The 21,430-nt window shown below is 39.4% G+C and overlaps 1 protein-coding gene across 1 annotated transcript in view; it reads left to right on the top strand.

The window, feature by feature from the left end:
• Positions 1–16,805, top strand: part of DDX50 (DExD-box helicase 50) — a 37,400-nt gene extending 20,595 nt beyond the window's left edge. The window contains exons 9-15 of the mRNA XM_080822333.1: positions 6,579–6,740; positions 7,191–7,310; positions 8,081–8,154; positions 8,380–8,539; positions 12,494–12,628; positions 13,801–13,845; positions 15,809–16,805. Of these exons, the coding sequence (XP_080678459.1) occupies positions 6,579–6,740; positions 7,191–7,310; positions 8,081–8,154; positions 8,380–8,539; positions 12,494–12,628; positions 13,801–13,845; positions 15,809–16,087 (975 nt within the window). The 3' untranslated portion in view covers positions 16,088–16,805. The remainder of the gene's footprint in view (positions 1–6,578; positions 6,741–7,190; positions 7,311–8,080; positions 8,155–8,379; positions 8,540–12,493; positions 12,629–13,800; positions 13,846–15,808) is intronic.
• Positions 16,806–21,430: the final 4,625 nt, after the last annotated feature.

Below are 21,430 nucleotides of genomic sequence, written 5' to 3'. Positions count from 1 at the left end.
TATCCTCAAATTGGTCCATTTTGCTTTCTAGGAAGTATCTGTTCTTAGGACCAGCAAATCTCCCCCTTGCCCCATATATACAGGTCTTGTCTCTACCTGTTCATGTTTTGGAAATCTTATGAAAATACTTGTTTCTTGCTCTTGTCCTACATGTGGATTTTTAAGTTTGTTGTCCTAATTGCTGTGTTTGTTTTTATGTGGGAACTGGAGATTCAAAGACTATGCTGTTAATATCTTCCCCAGTATCATTTTAACTAACTGTATAGTTTTAGCTTTATATACAGTATACATGGACGACAATTGGTAAATAGTGAAAGTGATCAAGATTAGCTGATTTACCTTTTTTCCTGTTATTTCTTTAGAACACTGAGCAGCGGTAGTGTTGCAGAAGCTCTTGTTTTATCTCATAGGGTGGACCTGCCTTGCTGCAAAGGCTGGCTGAGAATTCCCTTCTTACTAATGAGCTTCTATGGTTGAGAGCAATGCAGTTTCTCCTCTGCTGGTTTACTATTTAGGTAAAAAGTAGTAGTATATCATTATAGGGGATACAGGATTTTAGGGACTAATGGGGGAACTTTAGTGGTTTCTTTTTTTTAATTTTTAGTTTTTAATTTTTTTTTAAGATTTTATTTATTCATTTGACAGATAGAGATCACAAGTAGGCAGAGAGGCAGGCAGAGAGAGAGGAGGAAGCAGGCTCCCCACTGAGCAGAAAGTCCGATGCGGGGCTTGATCCCAGGACCCTGGGTCCATGACCTGAGCCGAAGGCAGAGGCTTTAACCCACTGAGCCACCCAGGCGCCCCTAATTTTTAATTTTTTTCTTAAAGTCAGTTTTTACCAGAACAATGCTTTCTTTTTTTTTTTTTTTAAGATTTTATTTATTTATTTGAGAGAGAGACAGTGAGAGAGAGCATGAAAGGGGAGAAGGTCAGAGGGAGCAAACTCCCCATGGAGCAGGGAGCCCGATGCGGGACTCGATCCCAGGACCCTGGGATGGATCATGACCTGAGCTGAAGGCAGACACTTAACCAACCGAGCCACCCAGGCGCCCCAGAACAATGCTTTCTTAATGCTGAACAGTCACATGCATACATACACACACCCACACATGCATGCCCACAAACTTTTAGAAAATGATTTACTCATAAGTTGGAGATCTGGAAACCATCACTGGTATTATAAATGTATTATGTCACTTCTTAGGACTAGTTATCAAGTGAAAAAAATCAGTGTTGTATCAAAATTTTAAAAAGTGAATTTGAAGGGGCCAGGGGGATGGGGTAACTGGATGATGGACATTGGGAAGGGCATGTGATGTATTAATGAGCCCTGGGTATTGTACAAGACTGATGAATCACTGAACTCTACCTCTGAAACTAGTAATACATTGTATGTTAATTCATTGAATTTAATTAAAAAATTTAAAAAGTGAATTTGAAAATTTCACAGTGGAAAACCACCCAATTTATTTTAAAGTATGTTTTTTAATGACTTAAAAACAACAGTAAGGCAATGTTTCCTTTCTTGAACATTTCTCTTACCTTGGGTTCTGCGATTTCACACAGGTTTTCTTCCCTCTCCAGCTAACCTTTCTAAGTTTTGCTAAGGTCTTTTTGTGTTCTCGTTCGTACTTCCAGTATTGGCATTTCTCACAGATCTAATGTCTGTCCTTGTGTCTTCTCACTATGTATTCTTCCTGAGCATAGTGGCTAATATCACAGACTTCAGAGTCAGACATATTAGGGTTTAAATCCCAGTTATATTACTTACTAGCTGTGTAACCTTGAGCAAGTCACTTCATGTTCCTTTGCCCATGTTTCCCTTTTAAAGAGTGATAACAATGGGGCACCGGGGTGGCTCAGTCACTGAAGCATCTTGTTCTTGATTTCAGCTCAGGTCATGATCTCGGTGGTGGGATCAAGACCTCCGTCAGCCTCCACAGAATCCCCGTTTGGGATTCTGTCTCTGCCCCTCCCCACTCTGCTCACGTGCGCATGTTCACGCTGTGCACACACGCCCTCTCTCAAAATAAATAAATAAATAAAATTAAAAATAAGTTTTCTCCATGTTTAAGGCTTAAGTGAAATCATTTATTTAAAGCATTTAACACAATGCTTTTCTTATAACAAGCAGACAGTAAGTATAGAAATAAAGAAGTATAGCTACATATATAGATGGGTATAACTAATCACTCCTGTGGCTCCTGTGCATGTGCTGATAATGTCTAAATCTTCAGGTTAGCTCTGTCTCCAGAATCTAGACCTGTGTTTATCTTACTGGCCACAGACACCCCAACCCATTATTGGGTACCTAAAATTGAATTCATTCTTTTCTATTTTCTTATACCCACTCTGTCTCCAATATTCCCTATTCTTTTTTTTTTTTTTTTTTTTTTTAAAGATTTTATTTATTTATTTGTCAGAGAGAGAGAGCGAGGGCGAGAGAGCGAGCACAGGCAGACAGAGTGGCAGGCAGAGGCAGAGGGAGAAGCAGGCTCCCTGCTGAGCAAGGAGCCCGATGTGGGACTCGATCCCAGGACACTGGGATCATGGCCTGAGCTGAAGGCAGCCGCTTAACCAACTGAGCCACCCAGGCGCCCCCAATATTCCCTATTCTTAAATGGTATATCTACCCATAGACTAAGTCAGAAATCTACACATCACTCTTGACTTTTCTTTCATATCATTTGCTCTTCAGTTAATCACGAAGTATTTTTGGATTCTATCTCCCATGGTTTAAAATGGTTTGTTTCTTTCCTTTTTTTTTTTTTTTTTTGGTAAGACTTATTTATTTTAGAGAAAGCAAGTACAAGTGAGAGTGGGGGTAAGGGCAGAGGCAAAGACTCCTCAAGCAAGCTCCCCATGACCCGTGAGATTAAGACCTGAGCTGAAACAAAGAGTCAGACACCTAACTGACTGAGCCACCCAGGTGCCCTTAAAATGGTCCATTTTTTTCTTACTACTATTTCAGAAGCTTGAAATCTAGAAGTCATGTGTAATATCTCTTTCCTTTATATTTCATTTCTCCTCCCCTTACCAGGCCCCCCCCCCCGATTTCATCTATGAGTAGATCTTGAATTCTTTAATGGCCTAGCCCCTACTTACTTTCCAGCTTCGTCTTATTGTACCTTCTCCTCATTGTGCACGCTCTCCATACCTGCCATGTTTCCTGTCATCCCAGGGCTCTTGAACTTACAGTCTTCCTTGCCTAGCAACTCCTACTCATCTTTCAGATAAAAGTCCAGAGTACCACTTACAAGGAATTCTTCCTTGCCCCCAAATAGGTTAGATTGTTCTCTTACAAATGATCTTTGCCTGAGAGTGCCTGGGTGGCTCAGTCGATTGAGCATCTGACTCTTTTTTTTTTTTTTTTTTTTAAGATTTTATTTATTTATTTGACAGAGAGAGAGAGAGCGCACAAGTAGGCAGAGCAGCAGACAGAGGGAGAGGGAGAATCAGGCTCTCTGTTGAGCAGGGAGCCTGATGCGGGGCTTGATCCCAGGACCCTGGGATCATGACCTGAGCTGAAGGCAGAGAGGCTTAACCAACTGAGCCACCCAGGCACCCCTGAGCATCTGACTCTTGATTTCAGCTCAGATCATCATCTCAGGGTTGTGAGATCAAACCCCATGTCGGCTCCATGTGGCGCCTGCTTGGGATTCTCTCTTCCTCCGTCTGCCTCCCCGCTTCTCTCTCTAAAAAAAAAAATAAATAAATGCTCTTTGCCTCTTAGACTGGTGCAACATTGTTTAAACTTGTTGGCTAAATTTGTTTGCATGCCTCATTATTTGATTAATTTCCATCTCCCCTACCAAAGTACAAAGAGGATGAGGAGGGAGGCAGTCTTGTTTTTGTTTGCCATTTTATCCTTAGTGCTCAGCATGTTGTAGATCACTAAATATTTATTGAATGAATAGATGGTCATTGCCACTGCCTTGGCGAGGCCACTGATACCTCTTTTGGATTTCTACAACAGCCTGCTACCTGGGTCTCCCTAGCTTTTGCCTTGCCCTTTCCTAATACATTCTATACATTATAACCAGAGTATTCCTTCAGTGATGCAAGTATGTTCAGGATACTCTTCTGCTTCCAGTCATTCAGTTGTTTCATGTTGTCCGCAGGATAAAATCAGATTCCTTTCCAGCCTCATCTCTTACCACTTTCCCCTTTCACACTGTGGTTCAGCAATACTTATATATTTGAGGTTCTCAGACCCACTGTTTTTGTGTGAATTTTTTTCTGCCCAAAGCTCCCTAGCCTCCTGCTCGTCCTTCTGCCTAATATTTCCTTATGATCTGTCCAGTCTCACCTTCAGTGCTGCCTTCCCCTTAAACAGAATTAAGTTAGGTTTCTTTTTTGTTTTTTTTTTAAGATTTTATTATTATTTATTTATTTATTTGACAGAGAGAGATCTCAAGTAGGCAGAGAGGCAGGCAGGGAGAGAGGGGGAGGCAGGCCCCCCGCCAAGCAGAGAGCCAGATGTGGAGCTCGATCCCAGGACCCTGAGATCATGACCTGAGCTGAAGGCAGAGGTTTAACCCACTGAGCCACCCAGGGGCCCCTTAAGTTAGGTTTCTCTCTCAAGTATTCCAGTAGTGCCCTGCACCTGCTTATCGTACATATCATACTGTATTGAAAATGCCTGTCAACTTGTCTGTCCCAGGGCTGTTTCTTTATGATTGTTCCAGAATCTGGTGCATAGCAAGTACCTGGTGAATTCACTCATGAATACATTAGTCTTAGTTACTAAGGTTTAGATATGGTTAGGGTTAAATCATTGTTATGAACCCTTTGAAACATTAAAAAATTTTTAAGAAATTTTTTTATTTTAGAGCGAACAGGGGAAGAGGCAGAGTGAAAGGGAGGAAGAGTGTCAAGCAGAGTCTGCACCAAGCACAGAGCCTGACATGGGGCTCGATCCCAGGACCCTGTGATCACAACTTGAGTGGAAACCAAGAGTCAGCTGCTCAACCAGCTGCGCCACCCAAGCACCCCTGAACTTTTAAATTTTAATAGCAGCTAGAATGCTAGGAAACTCGTTTGTAATAGAAAAATTATTTGCAGTACGAGTAGAAGATAATATATAAATGGTATAAAAATAGGTTCAGTGTTATTAAATATTGTAGAAATGTAAATTAAAACATTAGCAAATCATTTTTGCCTATTAGAATCACAAAAATTATAATGATTCGTAATATACAGGGTAAGTAGGGTATGATAAACCAAAGACTCATAAATGTTAGAGTAAATGGGCAGAACTTTTTTTTCCCTTAAGTTTATATATGTATTTATTTAAGTAATCTCTACACTCAATGTGGGGTTTGAACTCACAGCCCCATGACTGAGAGTTGCATGCTCTTCCCAGTGAGCCAGCCAGGCGCTCCCACCCCCCCGAACCTCTTGTTACAACACAGTTTTGCAGTAGCTATTAAAATGTTAAATGTCCATAATTTTTTATCTAAAAATTCACCTTCTAGATATGTGTCCTACTGAAATACACATATACCGGGGGACGGGGAGGAGGTCCAGGGATATAAGTGCAATGTTGTTCATTGTAGTATTGTTTCTAAAGGTGAAAACTTGGATATGACCCAAATGGTCATAATAGGACATTGCTGAGATAAATGGTACTATATCATATGATGAAATCATATACAGTTTTGAAAAAAAGCAGTAGGGTTATATTTATAGATGTGGGAAAATGGCTAAGATAATTTGTGGAGCAGGTTTCAAAACAGTGATTATGTAGTGTGATCCTGTTTTATAAGTAAATACATAAAGTGTATGCTGTTACATGTGGGTTATGTGTGTATGTGTGTGTGTGTGTGTTTAAAGATTTATTTACTTATTTGAAAGAGAAAGAGAGCATGAACAGAGGAAGGGGTAGAGGGAGAGGGAGAAGCAGGTTCCCTGCTGAGCAGGGAGCCCCACATGCATCTCTATCCCAGGATCCTGGGATCATGGCCTGAGCCAAAGACAGACGCCTACTTAACCCACTGAGCCACCCAGGCGCCCCTGTATGTGTGTTTTAAAAAAATATATCTGGAGAAATATTCCCCAAACTGTTAGTGAATTATTAGGAGGCTGATATTAAGGGAAGCTTTTACATTTTGTATTAAATATTTTTTTAAGACTTTATTTGACAGAGAGAGCTTGCATGCACAAGCAGGGGCAATAACAGAGGGAGAGGGAGAAGCAGAGTACCTGCTGAGCAGAGAGCCTGACACGGGGCTCTATCCCAAAACCCTGAGATCATGACCTGAGCTGAAGGCAGATGCTTAACCGACTGAGCCATGCGGGCACCCATGCTAAATATTTTCTATAATGTTTGGTCTTTTTGAACAATAGGTATGCATTACTATAATTATCAGAAAATAAGAACATTGGGGCACCTGGCTGGCTCAGTCAGTGGAGCATCTGATTCTTTATCTTGGGGTCATGAGTTTGAGCCCCATGTTGGGTGCAGAGATTACTTAAAAAGATTGAAAAACAAGAAGGAGCACAGACTATGTGGTGTTAGGGTGCTATCAATTGCAAGCGTGAGCTGTACACTTAACTTTTTCCCTTTTTTCAAATAGAATGCCCAGTGTTTACATGGGGACATTGCACAGTCGCAAAGAGAAATTACACTGAAAGGCTTCAGAGAAGGTAGTTTTAAAGTTTTGGTGGCAACCAACGTGGCTGCCCGTGGTTTGGACATTCCTGAGGTTGACCTGGTGATTCAGAGTTCTCCTCCCCAGGTAAGAAATGAGATTTTATTCAGGGACTAGAAGAACAGCGTGTAAATTGCCATTTTATTTATAAAGATACTGCTTGGAATATGAAAAAGATGTTATCTGTTCTTGCTGTTAACCATTTTTTACTAATGCTGTATTAAATTGGTCAGAATCTGATGTCTTAGCAGATGTTAACTTTTCTTTGGATTTGAAGCATGGAATCATGCAAAGGGATTATAAAAAGTTGTCATGTGAAGAGCCTTGGGATGCGGTGGATAAATATTTTAAATCCTGTTTTATCCAAATATTCAACATAAAAGGATGTTAAAAGAGCAGTAGCTTTGAAATAAAAATGTTATTATTGGTAGTAGCAGTTTTGTTATTGTTAGTGTTATTATTTCGTTGTTGGAATGACTGTACTGGCCAGATTTTTTTTTTTGCCAGATTTTAAAACAGTATTGCTTTTATTTTCAGGATGTTGAGTCCTATATTCATCGTTCTGGACGCACAGGTAGAGCTGGCCGGACAGGGATTTGCATATGTTTTTATCAACCCAGAGAAAGAGGTCAACTAAGATATGTGGAACAAAAAGCAGTAAGTAGAGTTAAATTATTTCAGGCTTATTATCTAAATGGTGCCTTAGAAAAGAGCTCTTTTTATATTTGTTCTCACAAATAGATGCTTATAACTTTTCTCAGTTTAAGCTGCATTTGGATGTGAAGCATGTGGAGAGCTAAATTTATATGAGCTGCAAGACTTTGTTTTGATACAGCTTTTATTGTGAAGACAGAAGAGCTGACTTTCTGATTTTTCCCTTGAATTTCTCCCTTGATTCTAAAATCAGAAGCGCATTGTGATTTCAGTATCTCATAGTCCAGTATTATAAAGGGGTGACTGCCATAGTCTTGGTGTATTTTTTAAGATGATATTGAGTTAAGGTAAAAATGGCCAGTTTCTGTAAGAAGTTGTATACATTTTTTGTGGCCTGTATTTTTTTTTTTGTGGTATTTGACATTTTCCTCTATTTTCATGATGTGTGTTTTTAAATGCTGTTTCATCTACTTTGTAAAATGAGATAGGGTAATAAAAAAAAAAAGTTGATAGAGGTGATCAGCATCTTTTTTCCTTTTCTAGAATCAGATTTATTTTGCTGTGAAATTTCATGACTGTAACTAAGGGCAATTAAATTTTTTTTTCTCTTCCTAGAATTTGTAATTGATGATTTATTAGAAAAAGCAGGTCTTTTGATCTACTGGGGCTTGAAATCTTTAAGTCCAAGAAATGGAAATTCAACAAACTATATGAATTTAGGAATTAATTGTAAAGACTTCCATTTTTCTTTAATGTAATTCTTTCATTTTCAGGGAATTACTTTTAAACGTGTAGGTGTACCTTCTACAATGGATTTAGTTAAATCTAAAAGCATGGATGCCATCAGGTATGCTTTCTGACCTTGCTGAATAAGTTTTTCTTTTGTATTAGGCTATTCATCTTTAAGCTCTCCTAGTTCAAATATCAGAAAACTTAATCACCAGTTTTACCAGCAGACTTTAAGTTATATTAAAGTACGAAAACGTTGCTCTTTTCTTTTCCCATTCATTCTCTTATATTTAGTTTTTTACCTTTGTCTTGACCAAGAAAATCTACTCTTTTTACACCACAGGTCTCTGGCTTCTGTTTCTTATGCTGCTGTTGATTTTTTCCGACCATCAGCTCAGAGATTGATAGAAGAGAAAGGGGCAGTGGATGCATTGGCTGCAGCATTAGCCCACATCTCTGGTGCATCAAGTTTTGAACCACGATCTTTGATCACCTCTGATAAGGTAGAAATCTATGAGAAAATCATGTATGGTTGAGAAAAGATTAAAATCGAACCATAAATAATCCATCTATCTGGAGAGAAAAACAAAGAGACTTTCACTTTGCACAGTACTGTGTTAACTGAAACTTACACACAAGACCCTATTCTTTATTTTATAAGTTGCCATGGAACCATACAAATCAAAGCATCGATTCAGTGCCATGCAAAGTTAGGATTACCTGTATATGTGGAGGGGCTATGTGTGTGGGGTAGGGTGTGTGTGTGGTGTGACACCATCTGACCTAGCCCCTTGTTGGTTAGTATCAGTTGTTAAAACAAACCACACCAGACCCATTGGTTGCAAGTAGTTCAAAGATTTACTGCTCATCAGTGTATAAGTGAGGAGAGTCCCTGGATGGCAGGACCTTTCAGCAAGAAAGCTCTCTCATGTCTGGGTGGGGACAGAGATTGAGAGAAAGAGGGAGAGTTGGTGAAAGAGGAGAACAAAAAGGTCAGGTCAGGTAAACTTGCATGTGACAATTTGGTATAGTATGAATGAGTACATCGGGGGTGGCTGATGTTTTCCATCTGGCAAGTGTTAATAGTTTAGTCAAATGTCATTTTGCTGGGAGTGACTTCATGTGTCCCAACTCTTCCTTCCCCCTCTCCATACACTGTGTATCTTCTTTTTTTCTTTTTTTTTTTTTTTTTTGAGAGAAAGAGGGAGACAGAGAGTCCCAAGCAGGCTCCATACCCAGAGCAGAGCCTGATGCAGGGCTCCATCCCATGACCCCAAGACCAAGGCCTGAGCCGAAACCCAAGAGTCGGATGCCTTAACCTACTGAGCCACCTAGATGCCCTCCCCCCACAGTGTATCTTTATTTTTTAATTTATTTTATTTTTATTAAAGATTTTATTTATATGAGAGAGATAGAGCATGAACTGGGAGAGGGAAAGGGAGAAGCAGACTCCCTACTGACCTGGGAGCTCAATGTGGGACTCAATCCAGGACCCTGAGATCATGACCTCTGAGCCGCAGGCAGACACTTAACAGACTGAGCCACCTAGGTGCTCCTCACACTGTGTATCTTTAAAAAAACACCTGGATCTTCAGGGTTGTGAGATCGAGCCCCATGTTGGGCTGTGCACTCAGCATGGAGTCTGCCTGTCTTTCTGCCCCCTGCCCCCTGTGCGCTGCCCCCATGCATGCACTTGTGCATGTACATGTGCTCGCTCTCTCTCTCTTTAAATAAAATCTACAAAAAAAAAAAAAAATCAAGATCAATGCAAGTTCATATGCTACATTTGGTGTTACATTTCTCTTAATCTGGATCTGTTTTCCCATCATTTTTATTAATTTTTTGACGAATATAGATTAGTCGTCTAGATCAGAGTCTAGAGTTTATCTGGGTTTTTCTGGTTTTCTTTTCTTCATACATCATTTAACTTGCCTTTATTCAGCCTTCCTTGTAAATTGGAGGTAAAGTCAAAGCTTGATTTTATATTCAGGTTAAACAGTTTTGGCCAAAGTACCCTATGGGTGATAATGTACTTCATACTGTATAACATCAGGAGGTATATAATGTCAGATTGTTTTAGTACTAATAATGCTTAGTTTGATCACTTGTTTATAATGGAAAGTTATATTCCAATTGTAAAGGTATCTTTTACTCTGTGTAAGTAGTAATTTGTGGGGTAATGCTTTAGCAGTAAGCAAGTACCCTTTCCCTAATAACCCACCTAATACTTTTCTTCTTTTAAAGATTTTTTTTTATTTATTTGACAGACAGAGATCTCAAGTAGGCAGAGAGGCAGGCAGAGAGAGGGAGGGAAGCAGGCTCCCTGCTGACCAGAGAGCCCAATGCGGGGCTCTATCCCAGGACGCTGGGATCATGACCTGAGCCGAAGGCAGAGGCTTTAACCCACTGCGCCACCCAGGCGCCCCTACTTTTTTTTTTTTTTTTTTTTTTAAGATTTTATTTATTTATTCGACCGAGAGTAAGCAAGAGAGAAAATACAAGCTGCGGGGAGAAGCAGAGGGAGAAGCAGATGCCCTGCTCAGCAGGGAGCCTGATGCAGGGCTCCATTCCAGGACCCTGAAATCATGACCTGGGCCAAGGCCAGACGCTTAACCAACTGAGCCACCCAGGTGCCCCTACCACCAAATACTTCTTAAGAAAATACTTAAGCCATACCTTTTAGGAAGATACTAAGCCTTTAGAGCCAAGAAGTACCTAAGAGATCATTTGTTCTGAACCCTTATCCAATAAAAGAATCCCTCTTTGGCAGACGGGTCATCTAACTTCTGATTAAATATCTTAAAAACTCTGTTAGTGGGTTTGAAATTTCTTTTATAGTCAAACCAAAATCCAAAGCCTTTACCACAAAGGTCCTACGGGGTCATCCCCTTGGTACTTCTCTGACCTCATCTCATCACTCTGCGCGTGCTTGTTTCGGCTACCCTAACCTACTTGTTACTTGAACATAAATCTACTTCCGCACAAGACCTTTGCACTTGCACTGTTTCAGGTGTTCGTTCTTTGTACCACATGGCTTCCTCCTTCACTTTATTTAGGTCTCTTCAAATATCACCACATTACAGAGGTCTTTCCTGATCACCCTGTCTAACTAGCTTACCTTTCCCTTTACTCTCTATTCCCTTGCCCTGCTTTATTTTTCTTTATGATACTTATTACTATTGGGTATTTTATTTCATTTTTATTTTTTATTTTTTTAAAATATTTTATTTATTTATTTGACAGAGATCACAAGTAGGCAGAGAGGCAGGCAGAGGGAGAGGAGGAAGTAGGCTCCCTGCGGAGCAGAGAGCCCGACGTGGGACTCGATCCCAGGACCCTGAGATCATGACCTGAGCTGAAGGCAGAGGCTTTAACCCACTGAGGCACCCAGGTGCCCGTCTATTGGGCATTTTACATATTTGCTTATTCGTTTATTGTCTACCCCACCTCGTCCCCACCAACCCCACCCCCAGCACTAGAATGAACCTGCATGAGAGAAAGGACTATTTACTGCTGAATCTATAGCACTTACTATAGTCTCTGGGACATACATAGAGGATATACATAGAGCTCAGTAGCTATTTGTTAGATGAGGGGCTCCTGTCTGGCTCAGTCGGTAAAGCGTGCAACTCTTGATCTTGGGGTTGTGAGTTCAAGCCTCATGCTGGGTATAGAGCTAACTTTAAAAAAACAACAACAAAAAAACAGAATTATTAGATGAATCCCTTCCTATATCTTCTTCATGTTGATCTTTTTGCTGTCCGGTGAAGTTTTACAGAACAAGAAATTTTTAGATATGTAATAGTCCTTTAAAAGTTTGAAGAGATTTATGTCTTCTTGTTTTTCCACTCCAAGTTAACTTTGACTCTTTCAGCATTTCCTCGGTTTTTCACTACTTTATCTTTTCTCTGATGCTCCAATTATCTTTTAAAGCATGATGGTTAGAATGAAATATATAGTCTTTACAGAAATACAAAGAAGAATCAGTGATCTGTAATTCAGTGATCTATAAACATTAGTCTTCTATTAATATAGTTTTAAAGAAGTTATTTTTGGGACCCCTGGGTGGCTCAGTCGATTAAGCATCTGCCTTCAGTTTAGGTCATGATCCCAGGTCCTTGGGATCGAGTCCTGCCTCAAGCTCTCTGCTCAGTAGGGAGTCTGCTTCTCCCTCTGCCTGTGGCTTCCCCTGCTTGTGCTCTCTCACATACACTCTCTCTGTGACAAAATAAATCTTTATTTTTAATGATTTAAATCTTTATTTTTAAAGATTTAAAATCTTAAGTAAAATCTTTATTTAAGAAAAGTTACTTTTTTTTTTTTTTTTTGGCAACCACGTTATACTGATGGCTCATGAGAAATGTACGGTGAAGTCATAAAGGGCTGCAGAGTTGGAACTTCATTGTCCTCTTGCTGCTGCTTTTTTTCCAAAGATGATGTGACTTTTAATTCTTAAGGGGTTTGTCACCATGACTCTGGAAAGCCCAGAAGAAATAGAGGATATCAGCTGTGCATGGAAAGAACTTAACAGAAAGCTGAGTAGTAACGCTGTGTCCCAAATTACCAGAATGTGCCTCCTAAAAGGAAATATGGTAGGTTTTTCTAGACAAGTCAAAAGCTTCTCAGTCAGCTACTGTAAATGTCTCTAAAAACATTTATTCTTTGTTTAAAGATTCTATTCTTTCCTTCTTTCTTTCTTTTTTTTTTTTTTTTGAAGTCTAATAGGATGAATAATGCAGTTTTCTCTGTGTGATAGTTTGTTTCCCGTTGTAAATTTGGGGGAGTTATGTATAAGTTACCCCTTTGGGTAGAAAGCTGTAAATCATCATGCTTAATTTGTATAATAACCAAGTTATCTAAGTTTCTGCTCTTGGATACATATTGTGTGATTGTGTATGGTGTTTTATCCTATGACTAAGTAACTTATGATTTCAATAGCTAAACAGCTCTATTACTCAGAGAATACTCAATATTGACTTTTAAGTGGCCTGCTCTTGATTATTAAAGAGGATAATTAAATAAATTAGTATTTTAATACATTTTTGAAATAGCAAAGATCTCTAATCTTAGTGACTCTGTTTCTTTAATGGATTGAAAAAAGATATTATATTTATTCTTCTAACTTTACTACATGGGCTTATTCTAGCCTAGAGTTTGTTTATTAGATTGTTTATTAGAAAGAATCATTTCTCTCAAAGTTTACTATTACCACAAGAATGTTTTGTGGCAAGTATGAGACAAATATATGCATGAAGAAAAAAATGTGGAGGGGAGGGAAAAATAAAACAAGAAACTTAGGCCAAACTAATTGCCATAGTTGAGAAGTAAATTAACTTTCAATTTATTGGCAGCCAGGACCAAAAAAGAAACATCTTGTTTTATACCATTCTTATTATCTGATAAACACTGCAGCTCTTCAGGATAGAAACTTTCCGGTACTAAATTTTTCAAGGAATTTATACTTTAAACATTATAGTGTCAACAAGAACTTTTATAGAGAACGCTCTAAGATTCTTGGTAGTAGTAGTAGTAGATTCCTGTTAGATACTGTGTTTACTTCTCAGATTTAGAAAATACAGTAAGCAGCTACTCTGTGTCATGCATTATTATATGTTAGCTGTTTTAATCTTGTAAACATTCATGGGGCATGCCCTATCTTTTCTTTTCTTTTTTAGCTACTATAAAATTACCACCAACTATTAGCGTATTGGTAAAAAATCAACTCATCTGCATTTGAATAAAAATGTTTTCATTTTGCTTTTAGGGTGTTTGCTTTGACGTTCCCACAACGGAATCAGAAAGGTTACAGGTATTTTTAAAATTTTATGTTAAATTGAGTAGGTTTCTCTAAAAAATAGGAATTTTTAAAAAGTGACAATATCCTTATGATGTCTTAATCAATTAACATTCCTTAGTGTAATATATCTAGTCTATATCATAATTTAAAACATTTTTTTTAAAGATTTTATTTATTTATTTGACAGAGAGAGATCACAAGTAGGCAGAGAGAGAGTGGCGGGGGGAAGCAGGCTCCCCGCTGAGCAGAGAGCCCGATGCGGGGCTCGATCCCAGGATCCTGGGATCACGACCCGAGCCGAAGGCAGCAGCTTAACCCACTGAGCCACCCAGGCACCCCTAAAACATTTTTTATTATAAATAATTTCAGATATTAAAAAACAGAATTGTGTAATGAATATTCATGTACCCATCACTCAGCTTCAACAGTGATCAGCTCATGGCCAGTTTGTTTCGTGGTTTCATGTCACTTCCATCCATTTTCCCACTCTCTTATATGTGTTCCTTTTTTCCCCCCAAACTCAGCTTTGAGTTTCTCTTCCATATTATACTAGGAGAAAGTGACAAAAATATTTTATTTAATGCTTAAATAAACTTAAAAATTCCAGTATAGTTAACATGCAGTGTTGTATTAGTTTCAGGTATACAACACAGTGATTCAACACTTGCAGTGTGCTTAAATAAGTTTTTATAATTTTTTATTTTACACAAAGTAAGATTAAGACAAAAACAAATACCATATGATTTCACTCATACGTGGAATTTCAGAAACAAAACAAATGAACAAAGGAAAAAAGAGCCAGAAAAAAACAGATCTTTACATATAGAGACAAACTATTGGTTGCCAGAGGGGAGGTGGGTGGCAGGTTGGGTGAAATAGATGAAAGGGTTTAAGAGTTGTATGTATTCTTTTGAAACAAATTGTAGGTATTTTATCATTTCAACCATGAATATTTCCATATACCTAACTATTAGGGACACTTTTTTGTTTTTTTTTTAAGATTTATTTATTTATTAGAGAGAGCGTGCGAGCAGGGGGAGGGGCAGAGGAAGAGGGAGAGAGAAACCTCAAGCAGACTCCCCGTCGAGTGCGGAGCCCAGCTCGGGGCTCAATCTCACGACCCTGAGACCATGACCTGAGCCGAAATCAAGAGTCGGTAGCTTAACCAACTGAGCCACCCAGGCGCCCCTCAACAGGGTATTTTAATATTCACTTTCCTTGGCAACTCATGATCACAATGAATAATAGTTAATTTAGCACGACATAATATAGTGATGTGCTTATGAGCTGCTGATTCGCATAATCTTGAGTTGTTTACTCTGATACCAAAGTATTTCCGGTGGTTATGTATTTTCGACAGGTTTTTAATCCCCATCATTAGCTCTCACTTCTTGCTTCTGTCACTGTAACCACTGAAAGCCATGCACTAATTAATGGCCTGTTTGTTTCATACCAAGAAAGCAATGCTCTCTTTTATTTTTTTAATTTTAATTTTTAAAAATATTTATTTGAGAGGGAGAGAGCATGTGAGAGTGGGGGTGGATCAGAGGAAGAGGGAGAGAGAATTTCAAGCAGCCCCCCCGAGGGTGGAGCCCGATGCAGGGCTTGATCTCATAACCCTGAGTTGATGACCTGAGCCAAAATCAAGAGTTGGATGCTCAACCGACTGAGTCACCCAAGCACCCCAGTGTGCTCTCTTTTAAAATGTATAAATTGATAATGAAATTATGAGCCTCAAACTGAGCCTGAGAGTTTCTCCTAAGACTAAAATTTAGGAACTTTAATGAATGAGCTTCGAATATGTTTTTGTTTTTATTTTCTGGTTTTCAGTTTTGTTTCAGATACTTTGAATTTAAATGGATAGGTGGCCTTTAGCTAATAGATGATGGATATTAAAAAAGAATCTTCTGTTCTCATATGCTTGCTTATGGTTTCCATTTTGCATTTATATTAATCCTCTAAATTCCCCCAACAGGCAGAGTGGCATGATTCAGACTGGATACTTTCATTGCCAGCCAAGTTACCTGAAATTGAAGAATATTATGATGGAAACACATCTTCTAACTCCAGGCAGAGGAGTGGCTGGTCAAGTGGCCGGTCAGGCCGGTCTGGCCGGTCAGGTGGTAGATCTGGTGGCCGGTCAGGTAGACAGAGTCGACAGGGAAGTCGGTCAGGAAGTCGACAAGATGGTAGACGACGAAGTGGGAATAGAAATCGATCAAGAAGCGGGGGCCACAAACGGAGTTTTGACTGAGTATTTGATAGTTAATCTACCAGTGTGAGCTTGCCTATTTCTGCCTAATCATGTACATTATCCACCAAAATTAGGTCGTCATAGTTGAGGTATGTGTCTGCTCTTTGCAAAGAAGTTGGTCATATTTTTTTAAAAAGTATTTCACAAGAATGGTTGTAAACAAATCTACTTATCCAGTTATACCTTTGAATAAAAAAACTCCTTTTATTGTCTCTTTTCACTATGCGTTAAGAATTCTGTCAATGTAATCTTCTACAGGTTCTTCTAAGACATAACAGTTAAATTAGTCTTAAGATTACTCGCATTTTGCAAAACGTAGTGTATTTGTATTCAGGTCATTCCTTCCATAGGATGTGTAGTAGAAAATAAGAAATCTCTTCTACATTAAAGGGCTATAGAAACTGGTGATTTGATTGGTTAGGTGTAACGTTTAAATTCTATATATAGTTCACTAAAAGTGTGTGCAAGCACTGTACACTCAATAATATATTCACCAATAATGATTGAAGTCTACTGTGTGCCTATCACTATGTTAATTATTAGGGATATAGTGGTGCGCAAGGCACAACACTATCATTAAGGAACCTACAGTCTAAAGACAATCAAGCAATTATGAGTGAGATTAACATCTAAAGGGTAAAATAGGTAGGTATGGAATGCTAAGGACCTATTTGGAGAGCACTAGACCAGTCTTGGAGATAGAAGGGCTTAGAAGTTTAAAAAAAAAAAAAGATCTTAGAAGTGGTGATACCCAAAAGAAGAAGTTAAAAGTATCTGTTGATCTAAGCAAGTATGTGTGTGGTGGGAAGAAGAGTTTAGAAGAGAGAAGGTTTGCAGGCAGGGAGAACAGCATATGCAGATACCCAGAGCCAAAGAATACCATAGGAAGTCTGAGGACCTACAGTTAGTTCAGTGTGGTTTGCATATGGCAGACAGAGGATGGGAATAAGAGAGAATGATTAGTATTTAACAGGGACCAGATCTTAAAGGCCTTGTATGCATTGTTAAGAAGTTTAAACATTTTCTTGAAAAAAGATTTGAAGTAAGGAGTAACATGATGAGATCTGTGTTTTAGAAAAGATGACTGGCTGCACTGAGGAGACTGGATTGGAGAAGGGCCAGACTGGCGGTCAGGAAGCCTCTTAAGATGCTGTTGGAGTAATCCAAGGTAGAGGTGACGGTCTGCACTAATGTCAGGGAACGTATTTTGACTGATAAGAACTGAGGCATTTGAGAGCTTATTACTTGTCCAGAATCAGAGCTGGATAATATGTAGTGGAGTGAGGATTTAAACCCCGGTAAGTCTTGCTTCTGAACCAGCATTCTTAACCACTGTGCTAAATAGCAGTGGTGACACTGAGAAACATGGATAGGTTTCCAAAGTTTTTTTTTGTTTTGTTTTGTTTTAACGATTTTATTTATTTATTTGACAGAGACACAGCAAGAGAGGGAACACAAGCACGGGGAGTGGGAGAGGGAGAAGCAGGCTCCCCGCTGAGCAGGGAGCCCAATGCAGGGCTCGATCCCAGGATTCTGGGATCATGACCTGAGCCGAAGGCAGATGCCCAATGACTGAGCCACCCAGGCACCCCAAGATTTACAAAATTTTTTGTTTAGTTTTTTTTTTTTTAAGTTTTCTTTTCTTTCTTTCTTTCTTTTTTTTTTTTTTTAGTAATTCCTACACCTTATGTAGGGCTTGAACTCAGTGACCCCAAGATCAAGAGTCACATGTTCCTCCAAGCAAGCCAGCCAGGCCCCTCCAAAGTTGTAGGAAATAAAATTGTTAGGACTTAGTGCTTGACTGAACTGGAAGATGAGAGAGGTGCAAAAGAATGAAAGAGATTTTTGTCACTGAGATCAGGTAGTAGGAGAAAGAACAAAGGGAGGGGAGGAGGGGTATGGTTAGTTCAATATCAGATATATTTTAATATTGAATAGCCAATGAGATAATAAAAGAAGATTTAAGAGGAGATAAAGAGTAGACAGTTGGATTTATAGATTTGAAGGAGGAGAGACATCTGTTCTCAAGGTGTAAAGATTTGGCCATAGTTTTTAAAAAGATTAATTGTTAAAAAATTTTAAAAAATAAAAATAAAAAGGTTAATTGTAGTTAAGGCAGTGGAAGAGATTATCTAGTGAACATATAGGAAGAAAAGAGGATTAGGTAGGAACCCAGAGGCAGAAAAATGTATTTACTGCATAGCAGAGGAAGGGAATCCCATTACCATCAAGAAGAGGTGAGAAGGCAGCAGAAAGCCCAGGAGTATGAGGCTTTCCAAGGAACCAGAAGATGAACCTGAAATGGCCAGTGGATTTGGCAAAAAGACATGTGACATGGGGAGCAACCATATTAATAAAGTATGGAGAGTAGAAACCATTTAGCAGTGGGCTCAGCAAGAAATGAGAGAAAGCACTAGGGAGAGCAAACATGTCTTCCAGAAATCTGGCTGTGAAGTAAGGAAGAATAAGCTAAAGCTGGATATAAAAGAAAGGAAATGAGATGACAGTTTTTTGTGTGTGTTGGGGGAAGATGAGGGAAATTAGAGGATGAACTACTAATATGGGAAGGAGTTAGAAAGGAGGGATGAAGAGAAAGAATATATGATGGAGCAAGATTCCTCTGAAGACCTGGAAGGATGAGCTTTAAGAACATCCTGGAGATTTTAATCTTAGGTGGTAGAAGCACATCCCTTAACATTTTGCCAGGAAGAAAGTATGTTTATCATGTAGGTGAATTTGCAGGTGTTAAGGTAAAAAGTTGACAGATTCCTGCCTGATGTCCTTTTTTTTTCTGTGCTATTCTTTCATGGTCATCTGCTGAGGGTGAAGAGGAAAGTAGCAGGCTCAGAGATCTGAGGAGATTGGGGAAGTGCTGAGGCATCAGCTGTAGAGCAAGATGGAGAGCTTACTGGGCAAACTGGTGTTAACAGGCAGCTTTGAGGGTCCAGGTGACATTAGAGACTGAATGTGTAGTGGCAGCAATTAGAGCACTTGAGGGATTTCCTGTGGTGATTCTCAATATTCTGTTGTAGGAGTGGAGATAGGAGATGATTGATCTAGGACTGGGATTTGCTCTGGAACATGAAAGGATGACAAGGTGGATATATTAAGGACTTTAGCAAAAGTTACTGGAGTAATGGGCTATGGAGTCTAGACTGCCTCGGAACTGAAGCGGAGGTGGAGTTGACAGGGAGAACGTAGAAGGGACAGGGGACTGAAGGTCACTGAGAGCTGTCTGAATTTGAAATTTCAAGAGTGGAGCATTTCAGGACAAGGCAAGTGTGGGGTTCGGTAGTAGGCCGATGGGGGGAAAGGTCATTTCAGTTGAGATGGTCAAAGAGCAGAGAAGCTGGCGTGGGTGATTTTATGGACAGTGAAGTCTCCAGACTGAGGAGGGAGGGGAAGACTAAGCCAGGTGCCAAACCATCAGTGAATGGTGGAGGTTAGGTTACCAGAATGAGGATCCTTCTTCATAGGGTGATGTTGCCACATGTCCTCAAAGGGACAAGGGCGTTTACATGATACTGAAGGAGTATTTGTTTGGAAATGGTTTGGAGGAGAAGAAGACACTAATACCAGGGTCACGGGATGTGAGGGAATGAGCAACATATGCATGGGATAGTTGCAGGAGGAGTATTTTTCAAGAAGGGCCAGATTGCAGTTAAGCCGGGGAGTTGTGGGGAGGACTCAGTGCTAGATTAGATTAAGAAAGGGAGAAATTTTGATTATGGGCAATGGGGTTCCAGATAACTATGGGGGAGAAAATCTCAGCTCTGCATTTGAGTAGTAGTGAGCTCTGGATTTATACCAAAAGTGAAAGGGGCTCCATTCCTACAAGGGTGCACAAGTACTGGTAATTTAGTCTGTTAAGTCGTATACCTACAGTGTCCCAGGCACTGTGTTTGGGGTACAAAGGTAAGGTGTGTCTGGTCTCTGCCCTCAGGAGCTCAGAATCTAGTGAAATCGATGGACACATAAACTTAGGTCCACAGCAGTGACTAGGTGCAATAATTTGAGAGCTCTACACAAGGGCACCCAGCCCAGTCCAGGAATGGGGGTGGGAGTTTAGAGAAAGCGTTTTGGGTGTGATGATTGAACATGAATTCAGTCAGATAAAAGAAGTGGGAAGTGGGAATGGATATCCAGGAAAGGCACAGAATAGTTAATAAAACAAGGTCTAAGTATGGGGAACGATAAGTAGCTCTCATTGCTGGGATGCTGGCTCTGAGGAAAGCAGTGATGAGAACAAGGCAAGAGTCATATCTTGGAAGGCCTTGTAGGCCTTGTTTAGGACAGACATTGAAGAGTTGCAGGAAAGTGAGTGAAAAAGGAAAGCATGTAGGTAACCGCTAGCAGAGTGGAGGTAGATTTTAGGGGTCCACTTGCTAAAGGCTGGTTTTCCTATGAGCAAGGGAAGTGGGGCAGGTCCTGACAAGATTAAGTAATAGCTTTCCATACCTTCCAGAAGACGGTGGGGGGAGAATTCTCAGCTTTGGGCTGCATTCAGCCCTTTGTTTTGCTCCTTTCTCATACAGCCCAGCACCTTCATGCTTCCTTTTGGCGATTCAGAGCCTCCTGTTTGGCATTCTGTGCCCTAGTGTGGTCACTTAACAGCTATTAGAATTCAATTAAACCAGTTACCCTGATCTTCAGTTTTTAAATCTGTAAGTATCTGTTTTATTCCCTTCAGCATTAGAAATTCAAATGAGTTAACATTTAGGTGTGAATGTCTGAGAGCTTCCTCTCTCATTGTTTTTGTTTCATATGTTTTGTGGGTAGCGCTTAATAAGTATTTTTAACCATTTTTTTAATATTTTTTTCATATTAGTAATGTGCATCCATTGTTGAAAAATTGAAAAAAAATAGAGAAGTGGAAGAAAATAAAACCATCCATAATCACATCACTCAGATAATTACTGCTATCATATTGTTGTGTAGATTTCTGAATCACTGTGTGTGTGCGTGTGTGTATGCATACTTTTTGAAATAGAAATTCTCCCCCAATTTTATGAAAATACTACATTTTCTACATCAGAGGAAACTGGTCTGGCAGAATCAACATCCAAACAGAACTTCACATTTCCTATCAGATGTATATATGAGACTCATTTTTTTCCCACTTGTTACTGAATTTTATACTGATAACTAGATTTAATATGGTCCTTTGGCTGCCTTTAATCCAGAGGGAGCCTTTGCATGCTTCCTCTTAAATTTTGGCCTTATGCCTGTGTGCAGGTATATTACAAAGGAATTTACATAGTTTGTAAGCCTTGCTAACAATTTTCCATTAAGTAGTGTTCCAGGCTTACCCTCTTATTGATAATGCAAATGCGCCTATACTGT

This window comes from Martes martes (genome assembly GCF_963455335.1).
Source record: "Martes martes genome assembly, chromosome: 14".
Taxonomy (NCBI): domain Eukaryota; kingdom Metazoa; phylum Chordata; class Mammalia; order Carnivora; family Mustelidae; genus Martes; species Martes martes.
The sequence above is the reverse complement of the archived record's forward strand: the minus strand, read 5'-3'. Positions and strand labels throughout refer to the sequence as shown.